The sequence below is a fragment of the Colletotrichum destructivum genome, chromosome 6 (assembly GCF_034447905.1).
Source record: "Colletotrichum destructivum chromosome 6, complete sequence".
Lineage (NCBI taxonomy): Eukaryota > Fungi > Ascomycota > Sordariomycetes > Glomerellales > Glomerellaceae > Colletotrichum > Colletotrichum destructivum.
In genome coordinates this window covers 2,142,088-2,157,053 of record NC_085901.1, presented here as the reverse complement: position 1 = coordinate 2,157,053, position 14,966 = coordinate 2,142,088, and the positions used below count along the sequence as shown (strand labels likewise).

Below are 14,966 nucleotides of genomic sequence, written 5' to 3'. Positions count from 1 at the left end.
AACCAAGTTTCCAAGAACGCGCGTTTCATGAAGGGACAAAAAAGTTTCGTTTGGAATGCTCAGTCGCCTGATTCCGAGAAACTAACACAGATGTTGGGCAGCAGGACGGGCAATCCTCAACAAAACGAATTTCTCTCCCAGTAACCGAAGAACGATGGGAAAGAGGGATTTGAGTTGATGTGCATATGCCTAACCCAAAACGAATCCATTCTATCACCATAAGCCTCTCATAATCGTTACGCGGCTTCCTCAGTGCTCTCTCTGCATGGCCGGAAGGAGATCAACCTGCCAATCTGTGGTGACGTCAAAGTGGGCGGTCCTGGCCAGAAGACGACTTTATGAGAGTAACATGTGCTCCAGAGGTACCGAAATCCAATGTTCATCTTTGCGAATCTGCATATACGCTCTCATGTTAGACACCCGCCCTTTTCCGAACTTCGGCATTGATCTCCTGCATCGCTCTCGCCAACGGGAAAAAGTCGCTCTCACGCTGAGCGGCGGTCTCCATGCCCTGAGCAACACGGTCCAGAAGCTGCAAATCTTCCACCATCTCCGCAGTCGTGAGCGAACTGATGACGTTGCTGGCGAGGTGAGCATAAGCAATATGCGCTCGGTAGGCACCCAGTATGTAGGAGATCAGTTCGGCCGCGGGAAACCTCCAGACGTGCATCATGCTGTACGTCAATTCGAGAATGCGGCGCGAGGCCCTTGTTGCGTAGTCCGTTTTGGGGATGTTGACGTCGGAAGAGACCGGATTAGGACAATTCGACTTGAGCAGGGTTGCCTTGCGCAACATGAAGATGATGGAGGTGTAGCCGGCAAGGACAAGCTCGGCCAGAATCCAGAGATCCATCTGGTCGTGAAGGGAGCGTTGGATCCAATTTTCCTGTCAAAGGTGTCAGTGAATCCAGTTCTCGGGTAAGGTGCCCCGTTGTACCGACGATTCCCCATTCCTCAAACAAAAGCTCGACTTCGTGGCAAAGAGGCTCGATAGCCCCGACGGCCTCGGATTCGTGCTCGAGCTTCTCCAGCGTGTGGAAGAAATGGATGAGGATGAACGTGAGGCGGCTGCGGACGAGGAACGAGATTGTCGACACGTTGTCGACGTTCTCCGGGGGCGAATCCAACGACAGCCACGGCAGGTTGACTCGCCACTTGTCGAGACTCGGATACAGGGTTGCGGGCTTGTTGTAGATCAAGTGGTAAAACAGGTCTTTCTGGATCAGCTCCCACATGCCCTTGCGGTCATCGTCGGTGCGTGTCGACCCCGTAGCCGCGAAGTAATCGTTGCCGTCGAGGCTGTGCAAGTGAAGCCCTTTGGCATATTCGCAAGCCAAGTGATGCATTTCTAAGCTCATCTCAAAGTCGAAACACTCGGTCGCCACGCCGGTCTGATAAATGCTGAGTAAGCCGTGAGGTCCGAGGATAGTAAAGCATCTAGACTAACCATGAATATGGCGGCTATGAAGTCCGTGATGGAACCTGTTGCCTCTCTTTGCCAGCTTGGTACTGTCCGTAGGCAGCACAGATACAATTGCCTGGAATATTTCCCGTCTGGGCTATGGAAAGTACGCGTGTTAAGGATGTAGCATCCTCTCCATAGGATGACGAAGTAAATGATAAGGATGCATGGGTCAAGCGTAACATGCCGCATTAACAACATATCCGGTATCAGTTCTATGGTCTTTCTGTCCACGAGACTAAGAAAAGTTTCCGTCGGGCTGTAGGTGAAATAGTCTGATATTATCGTTAGTCTGGGTGAGTTTTACTTCTCCACATCTAACCAAATCGGTCGCTCGAGTTCTCTCACTGTGAATCCAAGTCTTTGCTTTTTCAGGAGAAATGTTGACGCCCTCGGTTGCCACCACATTCGCTCCCAAAGATCGTTTGAGCCTCTTATCTCGCACACGGTCAAAAGTGTCGCTCAATGTGGACGCGACGTCGAGCGAAGCGGGATGATGGGGAGTAGCACCGTGAGCCGCCGGTCTTAATGCTGGCAGAGCCCCATCGCTGGCGAGAGGAGTCACCTGGAGCCGCGTGATGGGCATGGGACTTGATGCTGAAACGGAGTTCCTGACATTATCATTAACTGCCAGTAAGCTTGACGTTAGGCTGTCTCCGTCAAGGGTTTCACTAATCTCCGGCTGTTGTGAGGCCGAGTCGGCAGACATTGGGGAGGACCTGGAACCTGACGATTGACCTTTCTCAATGCGTTGTAGCCGATCGAGAATGAGGGAGAGCGCATGGTTGTTGTTGTTGTTGTTGTTGTTGTTGCCGGCACTGTTTTGCAGAATTCCTAGTCAGGTCCAGATGGCAGCAAAGTCATCACGATCCTGAGAGACTCACTTGTGGTGGTTTGAGTCCCTTCTTTTACTCGTGCGGGGCCTTCGTTGGGGATACTGGCAGGGAAGATTAAGCGTGCTGCACCGCTCACACACGGGGGTGTCGCGGCTGCATCTAAGCTGAGAAACAGATAAGTTGGGGGCATAGGACGGGTTACTTCAGTCGACGAGGTACCTTTTTGCCACGACAGTTTGTACACTGCAAAAGAGGGCTGAAAGTTAGTCACAAATCGATCGAAAGGGTCGAACCGGCGGCTGTTTAGAAGCGGGACAGGTCAAGGATCTACAGGCCGCAGTTGGAGGATGAGATGAGATTCCGTGCTTACCGATAGACCGTTCACTACTACGACCCCTTGCCGATCCATCTGAACTCAAGACCCCAAGTTCCGATGGAGAGACAGGCAACGGTATTGGTGCAAGAGGACACGCGGAACAAGCCCTTAGAAGACGGTTGCATCTCCAAAGGGCCAGAATATGCGACAGCACTGGCGCTTGGGGCTGTTGTTGACGGAGGTCTCAAGAGTTGGTGGATGACAAAGTCGCTCCGGAGTCATGTTGATTCCTGGCGAATGATAGTGCCTCATGCTTAGCTCATCATCGAGACTGGTCTAGTCCTAATTTGGACTTCTGGTGTGACGCACCAGTGAATTCTAATTGCACGACGGCCGCTGAACGGCCCCACTCCGGCATTCGTGTCCCACAGTTCGGGCTTTCGCACTCTCCGAAATTGCGGCCCGGTTCCGCTCATGAACATTTTGACGAATCACGCTTCATCTCTGCCAAGGACATTTCGCAGTTTCCGAAACGACGACATTGGAAATCTCCACCACGCCGCAGCGATCCAGAAAACCCATGGAAACTTTGGAATCCTCAAAATGGACATTGGCGCGAGCCCATATAAGTATTCGGCCTTCACCATGTTTGACGGCTCATTTGGCTATCCGTCTATTCTCAGCGACGTTGTACATGACTCGGCCTTTCGACCCGCCCCGCCCACGGTATCATTGCGGTGCCATTCTCCGCCGCCCAACGAGTGTCTATCAGCTTGACGACGACCTCGGCGTTCTGGTTTCAGACATTCACTATTCGGAGGAATCTAGAGCCGAGTATCAGCTCAGTTAGCTCACTCTTCAACTATGCCAGCTCTCGGGTTGCTGGGTCCAGATGTGACCCTAGCCGAGCCTAATATTGCCAACTTTGATTCCGACACCACTGGCACCGCCCCGTCAGACATCGAAGAAAACGTCGAGGAAGAGATCCAAGACTTGGCCAAGCGTCTGACCTCATTATCTCATGGAGATCGCCACTCATTGTTTCCTGAGCCCTCCGACCCGACCATCGACCCCAAGAACCCGGACTTCAACGCTCGGAAGTGGGCCGCAGCATTCTACAAGCTCCAGACCAGAGCTCTTCTCGGTAACGCACCGAACACGGTTGGCCTGGCTTTCAGCAACCTGCAGGTTTATGGACTGGGCACCACCATGGACTACCAAAAGACAGTCGGGAACTTCTTCTTGGAGGCTGCAGCGCTGGCTTCGTGGATTCTACCGTCGAGGAAAAAACAGCGGATCGATATCTTGCACGGTCTGGAGGGCGTTATCCAAAGTGGGGAGATGCTCGCCGTCCTGGGACCTCCGGGGTCTGGCTGCACGACTCTGTTGAAAACTATCGCGGGCGAGACACACGGCTTCTACGTAGCCGACGGCGCGACCCTCAACTACCAAGGAATCTCAAGCGAGGAGATGCAGACGACTTTCAAAGGAGAGGCCATTTACACGGCAGAATTCGACCATCACTTCCCCTTCCTGACTGTTGGCGAGACTCTTTACTTCGCTGCTCGGGCCCGCTGCCCTCAGAACATGGATCTTCCAGATGGCATCTCGAAACACCAGTACGCTGAGCACCTTCGTGATGTTGTCATGGCGCTTCTCGGCATCTCCCATACCAAAAACACACGGGTCGGAGACGACTTTGTGCGCGGCGTGAGCGGGGGGGAAAGGAAGCGGGTCAGCATCGCCGAAGCAGTGCTGAGCTATGCTCCCCTTCAGTGCTGGGACAATAGTACTCGAGGCCTTGATTCCGCCAATGCCATCGAGTTTTGCCGCACCCTTCGGATGCAGGCCGACGTCTTTGGATGCAGTTCTGCAGTGGCCATTTACCAGGCACCACAGGAAGCATATGATGTCAGTCCGCAATGTCTCTTTTTCTTGGCATCTTGAACCCGACTTTGGAACTAACACGTTGTGTAACAGCTCTTCGACAAGGTCATTGTTCTGTATGAGGGCCGTCAGATCTTCTTTGGCAAGTCCACCGACGCTCAGGCATACTTCGAAGGGCTTGGATTTCAGTGTCCCGAGCAGAAGACCACGCCCGACTTTCTTACTTCGATGACGAGCTTTTCCGAAAGGGTCGTACGGCCGGGCTGGAAAGGTCCAACACCACCGCGGAGTCCCGATGAGTTCGCCCGAGCTTGGAAAGCCAGCCAGCACCGGCAGCGCCTACTGGTCGAGATCGACAAGTTCGAACACGAGTTTCCCTTTGGCGGGGACACCCACAAGCAGTTTTCCGCCACACGGAGAGCTCATCAATCGAAACGACAGAGACCTTCTTCGCCCTACACTTTGTCGTTTCTTCAGCAGATCAATCTGAATCTGTGGCGTAGCTTCAAGCTCCTGATCAGCGAGCCGTGGATGACCATCACCATGCTAACAACAAACTTCTTCGAATCCCTGATCATCTCGAGTATTTTCTACAACCTGTCTCCCACAGCATCCAGCATGTACCAGCGGCTTCTCGTAATCTTCTACAGTATCCTGATCAACGCCATGGGCAGCATTCTAGAGATTCTCACCCTTTACGGCAAACGAAAGATCGTCGAAAAGCATGCCCGATACGCTCTTTACCATCCAAGTGCGGAGGCGGTCGCCGCCATGGTTGTCGATGTTCCGTACAAGCTCCTGAACTCCCTGTTCATCAACGTTCCGATCTACTTCATGGCAAATCTACGCCGCGAGTCTGCCGGGCCGTTCTTCTTTTTTCTCCTCATATCCTTCAGCGTTACGCTTTCCATGTCAATGATCTTCCGGTTCCTCGGCTCCGTCACCAAAACGGCGTCGCAGGCTTTGGCGCCCTCGACCGTCATCCTGCTGGCTTTGATGCTGTTTAGCGGGTTTGCCATTCCGCAAACATACCTGAAGGACTGGATAGGCTGGATCCGCTGGATAAACCCCGTGTACTACGCACAGGAGAGTCTAGCGCTGAATGAATTTGTTGGTCGCGACTTCAGGTGCTCCGAGTTCGTCCCCGGTGGCCCCCGGTATGACACGTCATCCATCCAGCCCAACGAGCGAGTTTGCGACGTCGGAGGAGCAGTTCCGGGCGTCAACTATGTCGATGGTGGAGACCATCTCCGTGTGGTTTACGACTTTGCTGACAGTCATCGCTGGCGCAACTTTGGCATCTTGATTGCCATCACCGTCTTCTTCATGCTCCTCTACCTCGTCGCCGTTGAGCTGGTGTCTTCCGAGAGGTCCAAGGGTGAAGTCCTTGTGTTCAGGCGCCGGGCATTGAAAAACGTGAAGAAGGGATTCAACGACGACGAAGCGCTTGGCGAAAACCCGCCGCGCCCGGCTGTGCAACAGGTCGACGACAGCGATAGCCCTGACCTCGCGAAGCAAACGTCTGTCTTCCACTGGAAGGATGTCTGCTACGACGTCCAAGTCAAGGGAGAGACCCGAAGGATTCTTAGCAATGTTGACGGGTGGGTAAAACCGAAGTCCTTGACTGCGCTCATGGTAAGTCTATGCCAATCACATCACCTGCCGTAGATGACGGTCTTTCTGACATTAGTCATCTCAGGGCGTATCAGGAGCTGGCAAGACGAGTCTTCTCGACGTGCTAGCTAGCCGTGTCACAATGGGCGTTGTGAGCGGCGAGATGCTCGTCGACGGCCGTATCCGGGACTCTTCCTTCCAGCGCAAGACCGGATACGTGACGCAACAAGATTTGCATCTCCCCACAGCAACCGTCAGAGAAGCCTTGAGCTTCAGCGCACTCTTGCGTCAGCCTCAAAAGTACAGCCGGGAGGAGAAGCTGGCGTACGTCGATACTGTGATTGACCTTCTCGGCATGCAGGAGTATGCTGAAGCCGTGATTGGAGAACTGGGCGAGGGGCTTAATGTCGAGCAGCGCAAACGCTTGACTATTGGCGTTGAGCTGGTGGCTCGGCCGCAGTTGCTGCTCTTCTTGGACGAACCGACATCCGGCCTTGACAGCCAGACATCGTGGTCAGTTTGCGATTTGATGGAAAAGTTGACCAAGAGCGGTCAAGCCATTCTTTGCACCATTCATCAGCCATCAGCATCGCTGTTCCAGAGATTCGATAGATTGTTGCTGCTTGCCAAAGGCGGTCGGACGGTATACTTTGGCGACATCGGCAAGAACTCGCACGTTCTTCTCGACTACTTCAGCCGGAACGGTGCCCCGGAATTTCAGCCCGGATCAAACCCCGCCGAGCACATGCTCGAGGTCATCGGGGCAGCCCCAAATGCTCACACGGATATCGACTGGCCGACGGTATGGCGACAGAGTCCGGAGTACCAGGCCGTCCAGAGCGAGCTCAAGAGACTTTCAGAGCACACGGACGAGAAGAACTCGCGGACGGCGACAGAGGACAACGATCAGTCAGCGTACGCAGAGTTTGCCGCGGGTTTCCGGGTCCAAATCCACCAGGTGACAAAACGAGTCTTCCAGCAGTATTGGCGCAGCCCGTCGTACATCTTGTCGAAATCCATCCTGACCAGCGGTTCGGTAAGTACAGCGCCATCCACGGCATACGCTGTCGTCACCTTCTGACCATTTGCCCAAAAAAAAAAAAACAGGCGCTCTTTATCGGATTGACGCTCGTAGGGGGGAGCAACACGGAGCGTGGTCTGCGGAACCAGATGTTCGGTGTTTTCATTTTCCTTGCCATGTTCGCCCAGGTGGTGCAGCAGATCATGCCCCTTTTCGTATCCCAACGCACCATGTACGAAGCTCGCGAGCGTCCCGCCAAGTCGTATTCCTGGAAAGCCTTCTTGGCTGCCAATATCATTGTCGAAATGTTCTGGAACTCGGTAAGTCCCGCCCCACGACCACCAGGACATGTTGTGAATGGCGAACCTAACACCAGATGGCCAGATCATGGCTGTCTTCTCTTTCCTGTTCTGGTACTACCCTATCAGACTTGACCGGAACGCGGCATGGGCAGATGCCGTTCACTCTCGCGCCGCCACCTTGTTCTTGATCTGCTGGGCCTTTTTCCTGTTCTCGAGCACGTTTGCACATCTCATGATTGCCGGGCTGGGCAGTGCTGAGGTCGCGGGCGGCATCATGAACTTGTTCTTCATCCTGATGTTTGCCTTCTGCGGGTAAAGTCCCCTTTCCCCCAACAACTGCTCATACTCTTTGGCAAAGATGAACAGGCCGACTGACTTGGTAAAAGCGTGCTGGCTGGCCCCAACGAGCTGCCTGGCTTCTGGATCTTCATGTACCGCGTCAACCCCTTCACATACATCATGGAAGGGTTCCTCACCGTCGGCCTGGCGAATGCACCCGTCACGTGTAGCCCGACGGAGCTGCTCACGTTCAGCGCCCCAAGCGGCAGCAGCTGCGGCGATTACATGGCCGAGTACATCCGGAACGTAGGCGGGTACCTCATCGATGGCAACGCCAGCGAGTGCCAGTTTTGCGGCATGGCAGACACCAACGCCTTCTTGTCCAGCATGAACATGAGCTTCGAGAATCGGTGGCGTGATTTCGGGTTTGTTTGGGCGTTTTGCGTGTTCAACATCGCCGCGGCGGCGTTTCTGTACTGGGTTGCGCGGGTGCCCAAAAACGATTTCAAGAAGAAGTGACCGGTGGGGGCTTCATTGTAGACAAGAGCAAATAGAATAAATTTCCAGGAATTTAGAGAGAGCGAGAGAGTTGATATGCATGCTGGGTGGTGCGCTCGGCAACAACTTGCACACCATGTCAATACATTGTTTACGGTCACAATTTGGGAGACGGAGAACATCAGATTGTCCGGTCACTTATCTATGTCAGGTGAATGAATGCCTGGGGCGAAAAGCGGCTGTGAACGTGCCTCCCGCGACGGTCACTTTCCGGGGCCCCACTCCGATGCTCCGCCCCGATGGCCCCGCTCCGGTGTGTCGGGACTCGCGCAAGACTGGGGACGGACACTCAGTGTTCGTACTCACAGCACCTGATAAACTCTTACTCAAAGCCTTTGGTTCATAATTGGAAACACCCTCAAGGGATCGCCTCAGGGGGTTGTTAACCAGCCGAAAAGTGCCTGTGAAAACGGCGGCGACAGCTTCGCGAGCTTTCTGCGTCGCCGCGGGATGGGATCAGCGGCCACCGTCTGCATGACTGGGCCTGGCGATGTGATGAAGGGATTGCAACATCGATATATAGTCGCTTCATCGGGCTCAGGTTCGGATTGACCAAGGGCTCATGATACTGATCGCAGGGTTTAGAATTGGGGGATATCGATATGGAGTCTCTGCGTCTCTGTTGCGCGAGGGAATCGAAAGTCGTAGAAAGCACAGAGAAAAGCCTAGAACCGATTTTAGCCATTTAGACTGGCGCGAGGGTTGATGCGGGGAAGCATGCGAACATGTTACACTTGGCGGCGGCTTGATCTGATGTTTTTCTGCTCGTGACTAGACACGCACGAGAGCAGTTTGGCGGGCGCAGGTCGAAACAATGACTTTTCATGCGTTCCCAGCTAACCCGGAATAGCGGCGGCGAGGAAGTTGAAGAACATAGCCACGCATCCATCTACTCTGTACAGGTGTTTCCTCAGATGTCTAGAACTGCCTCGAGCAGTTGACATCTCAACTGCTTCCCTGTTCTCGCTCGCCCTTCCACATCGCCAATCAGGGATACCCCCCGGCATCATTAGGCTGACTCAGCGTTCTGGGCTCTGCAAAGATCGCCGCACAGTTGCATCCCGCAGGACTGATGTCATCTTGAATGCAGATGCGGGGCCGCCGCTGTGGCCCCGAATGCCCCAATCAATGATTTTCCCTAGTGTGAAGGCATACCTCCTGTAGGAGACAGCTCGCTCCCACTCCCCTCCATCCCTCCATCCCCCCCACGCGCTCTGTGTGTGCAGTGAAACCCTGTTTGGCCTCTTAATAGTGCTGTGCGGCCACGACGCCTGACGTCACCTTTGGTCGAGGTCAGAAAGCAGGAATTCAAGATTCGGCCGGCAATGGGAGCAAAACTCTGGGACATGGACGTCAACTTGCACGCAGGGGCCGCGTGACTTGGAGACATCATACGACATAATTATCCCCTTCTCTCGCCCTCTTGCATCTCCCCTCCCCCCCCATTTAGTGTGTTCGCGACCGTACTTCTCCGCCGTTGACACTTAGATCGATACACCAACTTGTATCCCCTATCACCCCTCCCCAAAAAAATCCCTTTGACAACCACACGACGAAAGCGAACCACTACGTAGCGTCCAAGCCATACACACTACCAGTCATAGCGGGATTGAAAAAGAGTAAAAGAACAGAACCACGCCAAGATGCCTTCTGTTCTCGGTTTGACCACCGATCCTTCCCCTCATGGGCCCGGCGCCGAGCAGCGCCAGAAGAAGAAGAAGCCCCAGTTGCAGGGCGCCGCCGAAGACGTCGACAACAAGCAACTAGCCCGCCGCGAAAAGCCCAACGGCGAACGGAAAGCCTCGTCGTCGCAGTCCCCCCCGGCCCCCGAGGAGAAGAAGAAGAGCAACAAGAACAAGAAGAAGAAGAAGGAAAAGAAGGAGAAGACAGGCACGCAGATGCGCCACTACTCGTCCGACGAGGAGGAGTCTTCGGACGAAGAGGGCCCCCTCAACACCATCAAGCTGCGCAACCACGCCAAGGCCATCGAGATGGAGACGCTGCTCTGGGGCGCCCTCTGCCACAAGCCCAAAAGCGCCCTCAAGTACATTGGTAAGGGCGCCATCATGTGCAACCCCATCGTCTTTGGCGACACCGAGGTCTACTCGGAGCGCTCCGAGCCCACTTTGAAGGAGATGCTGAAGGAGCACGCCGACCCGCCCCTGAGCTTCAAGATGCACAAACCCCACGTCTGCGAGGTCGGCCTGATGGCCATGTCCATCTGCTGCGACGTCACCTTCTTCCGCATGGGCGAGGACAACGTCCTCGAGGCCGAGGAGTGCAGGATCTCCTCCAGCTGGAGACAGTGCGCGAGCGGAGACTGGGAGATGGGCAGTTGCATGGCCGGATGGCAGGACTAGAGCGGGGCGCGTTGGTTCGTTTATTGGTGTCACGATGCATGAATTGTGGTTGTGTTGAGTTTCGCTGAGCGCGTGCGGCGTTGATGAGGTATTCTTTCTACGGGGTTTGCTTTTTGCCATTGTATTGTACCACGGCCTGTTCATGAACTGAGAATTCAAACTCTTTTTTCTGTCAAAAGAAACCTGCGACTTTTACATTCCATCACTGCTTCTGCATCCAGGACTTGATATCCCCCTTCCGATGACTAAAGATAAAACCCCCTACCTAGAAAGCTGGACACGGCGTTTTGACTACCCTGTAGATGCTTCAGCTTGGCATCGTGGATGTCATTGTCCTTTCCTGAGAGGGAAACTTTGATAAGATGACTTCACATCACCTGGTCGTCAGATTTCGGGTCAGTGAAGTTTCCTTCGAGTCTCTATGTACCTATTGACGAATTTGGAGCCCGAAACCCGTAGAGATCGACGGCAGATCGGCAGCGTCTGGAATGGAGCAGCTCTTGTCTTAAAAGCGCCTCCCAATTGGAAAACATACAGATGAAAACGGTTCCAAGGCGATGGACTGTTGGTAGTGGACCTTCGTTCAAAACAGGCCGCTTTTGTCTTTCCGATATAGCCACTTGAAGCCGAGCTAAGACTCATGGCTTGGATTTCCGTTCCATGAGTTCACTGGCTTCCCATAATCCAGCACCATATGCTCATGGAACAGCTTTCAGCTGATTGTGCCTATTATTTCCAAGACAGAATGGGCGATAAATGGCAGCTGGAGCCAGAGCTCAACCCGACTACGAGCCGAATTAGCCGCGTACTCGCCTTAACACCAGCCATTGTAAGAATCAGTTGTAAATACCCGTCACCTCGTGAGACACTGTACAATAAAACATGTTTTGGTTGAGTGTAAGATCTCAACGCCCCGCCCAAATGATAAGACAGCCGTGAAACTTGCCCGCCTTCAAAGAACCATCGCCCTTCATATTCCTCAGTTTCTCGTTTTGTATTTATATGAGCCTCGATCCTTCCTCCACACACCTCCTACTTTGACAGCTCAGCGTCCGGATCCCCCTTCCGGCTCGGCTGCGGCGGATGTTTGGGATCCGATCCGGCACCCATACCCCATCCGCCGTACCCATCTGCCGTAGCCATCCCACCAAAGCCGGAGGCAGAACCAGCCGCTAAGGTCCCCGCAGCCCGGTTCCCAGCGACGCCGGGCCGATCTTTTGCCCAGTCGTTGATCTCGTCTCTGCGCTTGCCGGTGTACTTGACGAGGTCCTCGTCCGAGATGACGGTGTCGCGGCCAGTCTTCTTGTCCTGGTAGCGTTGGTAGAGCGACTTCTTAGGCTGTTCCTCGGCACCCTCTGTGGGAGCTGATGATTTTCCGATAAGCCCCATGTTGGCCGGTGCGTGTGTCTCTAGAGTGTCAAGCCCCACTGAAAGGTAACGAGGTTCGCTGGCGTTGATTCGAATTCGGAAGAAGATGAATTGGCTGGTTGATTATGTTTCTCTCGCTGCCGCGTTCTCAGCTTGATGGATAGTTCTCGAGGGTAATAGATCTAAGCATTTCACGCCTATGCGAAGGGAGAAATGCATGAAGTTATATGAACCATTGATCACAGCCCTTGCTACGCCTCAATGTCATCCGGTGGCACCCATGACACGGAGTCACCGAAGATCCCTTGTCCGTTGTTGGGGAATCGGACCAACTGATCCACTAGCGCGCGTGTCTCGGGCGAGTTCGCAAATGAGAATCCGCAGTTGGTGAGCCACCAACATCACTAGCCAGGCCGCGTGACCTTAAGGCGTTGCCCGAGTTTTTGGATCAGCAAGGGCAGTCCATATGTGCATTCGCATGGTGCGATAGCCACGCAACCATGCAAGTGCTTCACGACGCTATCACAAGCCAAGGTATCCACTTGATCATTCTTATAATCATACCGAATTGTTTACACTGACCTTTCTACAAGGCATGTAACCCCATTGCCATATCAGATATATAGATGACTAGTGTCTTGATCTTCAACAGCAGACTCCCGCAGTAGACTGACCGTTGTATTGTCTAAAAAGCCGAGAACTATGAATTTTTTTTGGGGATGGATAAGCTGGTACGGGATTACAAGCTACGTTAGCATGCTAGTCGTTTACTAAGCTTGTCAACAGGCGAGCAGTAGCTCTTGGGAACCCTGGAAAGCAATCGATTTTATGTTGTAGTGACACATGGGGTACAAGTTTGCTGGCATCTTTACAGGCACCAGAGCCTGTTCCTGTAAATTACCAGCCTAGAGCTACTATGGTGTCTAGGGTTAGCAGAGTTAACGACGAGACTCAGCAACCACCCAGCCTGCATTCCACTGACAGCCGATGAGTAGATATTGATTTGAGCGCCAGTGAAAACGACCCCCGAAACAGGAATGGTAAGAAAGACGACGAAGAAAACCAAAGCCTTCAAAGCTTAGAGGCCTTGGCGCATCTGTTCTGCATGGAATTTGCGGTCGCCAAGCCAACACACCAAACCTGCTCAAGTGTGAGCAATCTGCTGCATAAACCCAGACCCTTAAGCTGATTGTGCTCAAACTTCAAACATTCTATTTTGTCATCACTGATAACTGCTACAAAATCATCCAAGAGTCGGCTATTCTGCATTCACTCATCTCATTTGCTTACAACATGTCACATGTGCTTCAGCATCGTTAAAGGCCTGAGACTGCAGCGGGCTAGCAATTTTTGCAATTAGATGGATGCTAAGCTTGACTATAATCAAGGGGCTATTTACATTTTGTCGAAGAGTGATGATCAACCACTCTTATATGATGACGATGCGCGATGATTGGTAGAGATGAGCTTGGTATACAGCGCAAATAATTTCACAACGGTCACTATGTGAAAACCCCGGAATGCTTCTCAGCTGAGTTTGGGCTATCACCGCTGCCTCTTATCGACGATTATGGGGTTTGTATGGAAGTTCCGGTGTGCTGTCGCCATCATCTAGCCCAGTGTTACCTAACACAGGAAGATGAAGTGCGCCCGGCCTTGAGGCAGAAGTCGGATCTTCTGTGTGACAGGCAAAGCTCTGCAGGATGATCTCTATGCTAATTATAGCGATTCCCGACTCGTCCCAGGTGAAGAGGTACAGAAAGAATTGGTGGACGGACTTTCGGACATGGAAGCAGACTTTACTCATGTTATCGTCATCCTATGAAGATGATAGTGGCTGGTTCTGTCGTTTGAAATGATTAATAAACAGTTCGCAACAATGAAAATGAACGGGTGCCTCTAGGCCGGAAAATGAAAGTATGGAGACGAGAGCTGAATCATCTGTCGACATGACTGTTGGGGACACTACTTCGAGTCCTTCACAGGCGTGAGTCTTTTCGTACCTGTAAGCATAAAACTTTCGCCGCTACAAAACTTCCATTGTTGATCGAGGAAATAATCAGGAAATATCGATACGCTGCGTAGCTCTCCGTACTGAAGAAGCCACTGGTCCATATGAAGCTGCCGATGGACGAGTCTCCTACCCTAGCAAACCTCACCAGTGTCGCGAGATGGGAAAACCATTGGCCCTGAAGATGGGAGCAAATGGTGCAGCGGAAGAGTGCCATTCCGAATAAGGATAAGAGCCGGATCCAAAAGTTGATACCACCCGTGCATGTGCAAGGAAAGCGAAGCGCGCTTCCGCGATTTTGCTATCTCTGGGGTACAGCAGAGTCTAGACCGGGGTCACCCTGATCAGACGTATCGCACAGGCGATCGAACCAAGCTCCTTCTCAGACAATGAGGCCGGACTAGCCACACAGGACGTGCACAATAGGACATCTCACCAGCCGCGACACGGCTGTTACAGTAGTGATAACTCAAACAACCCGTTCCCCGGGCCTGTTTGCGGACCGAGATGGGGCAAGATGAGAAGGACAACCGCCTGTTCTCCACATCGCCGTGACTGGGCACGCCGGGAAAGACGGGACGGGGGTCAAAGAGCTCCCTTCGTCTTGGTATGGGAGAGTCTCGTGTATGGTAAGCCGCGGGATATGTCGTCTTATGAGTATGAGGCTTGTGGTCGTGCTTTCTCCGAAATCCCTCCGGCGCACGGAGCTTCAGCAGTGCAGAGAAGCAGAAAGCAAACTTCGTTTTGCCCTCGTTAGCTTTCCTCGGGGATTGCGTCGGTGCAAAGAAATTGATGATAAGGGCTCCCCGGGAATAGACACCCTTGCTGATGCCTGCCAGGCCTTCCCCCGCGTTGCACAGCTCCCCTACGTGAATCTGCATACATAACGGAATGGCGCCACTGGCCGATGTTTTCAAGGGTTGTTACAGTAGCTCTTCCCTGTCTGTATGCA

General features: G+C 53.2%; 4 protein-coding genes across 4 annotated transcripts; 2 read left to right on the top strand and 2 right to left on the bottom strand.

Annotated features, from left to right (window-relative positions):
* Nucleotides 1-118: 118 nt before the first annotated feature.
* CDEST_09852 (Putative zn(2)Cys(6) fungal-type DNA-binding domain-containing protein) lies at nt 119-2,861 on the bottom strand. The gene is made up of 7 exons (XM_062926010.1): nt 2,669-2,861; nt 2,518-2,541; nt 2,347-2,462; nt 1,778-2,280; nt 1,448-1,737; nt 942-1,391; nt 119-886 (listed from the first exon to the last, which is right to left on the bottom strand). The coding sequence occupies exons 1-7, from the start codon at nt 2,705-2,707 to the stop codon at nt 413-415; spliced, it is 1,896 nt and encodes a 631-aa protein (XP_062782061.1). The 5' UTR covers nt 2,708-2,861; the 3' UTR covers nt 119-412.
* Nucleotides 2,862-3,478: 617 nt separating this feature from the next.
* CDEST_09851 (Putative AAA+ ATPase domain, CDR ABC transporter, ABC-2 type transporter, transmembrane) lies at nt 3,479-8,236 on the top strand (the record flags this gene model as incomplete). The annotated part of the gene is made up of 6 exons (XM_062926009.1): nt 3,479-4,525; nt 4,595-6,136; nt 6,201-7,151; nt 7,223-7,456; nt 7,521-7,750; nt 7,825-8,236. 6 exons carry the CDS (start codon nt 3,479-3,481, stop codon nt 8,234-8,236), a joined length of 4,416 nt encoding a protein of 1,471 aa, XP_062782060.1.
* Nucleotides 8,237-9,715: 1,479 nt separating this feature from the next.
* CDEST_09850 (uncharacterized protein) lies at nt 9,716-10,784 on the top strand. Its single transcript, XM_062926008.1, has one exon. The coding sequence runs from the start codon at nt 9,919-9,921 to the stop codon at nt 10,633-10,635; it is 717 nt and encodes a 238-aa protein (XP_062782059.1). The 5' UTR covers nt 9,716-9,918; the 3' UTR covers nt 10,636-10,784.
* Nucleotides 10,785-11,666: 882 nt separating this feature from the next.
* On the bottom strand, nt 11,667-12,941 carry CDEST_09849 (uncharacterized protein). The gene has a single exon (XM_062926007.1). The coding sequence runs from the start codon at nt 12,022-12,024 to the stop codon at nt 11,668-11,670; it is 357 nt and encodes a 118-aa protein (XP_062782058.1). The 5' UTR covers nt 12,025-12,941; the 3' UTR covers nt 11,667.
* Between the last annotated feature and the right edge of the window lie 2,025 nt (nt 12,942-14,966).

Bases quoted from the DNA above. Each gene is read 5' to 3' on its own strand.
- CDEST_09852 (XM_062926010.1), bottom strand. From the start codon at position 2,707: ATGGATCGGCAAGGGGTCGTAGTAGTGAACGGTCTATCG. The intron at 2,281-2,346 runs GTGAGTCTCTCA...TCTGCAAAACAG, and splicing joins AGGGACTCAAACCACCACAA to TGCCGGCAACAACAACAACA. The intron at 887-941 runs GTCGGTACAACG...CACCTTTGACAG, and splicing joins TGTTTGAGGAATGGGGAATC to GAAAATTGGATCCAACGCTC.
- CDEST_09850 (XM_062926008.1), top strand. From the start codon at position 9,919: ATGCCTTCTGTTCTCGGTTTGACCACCGATCCTTCCCCTCATGGGCCC.
- CDEST_09849 (XM_062926007.1), bottom strand. From the start codon at position 12,024: ATGGGGCTTATCGGAAAATCATCAGCTCCCACAGAGGGTGCCGAGGAA.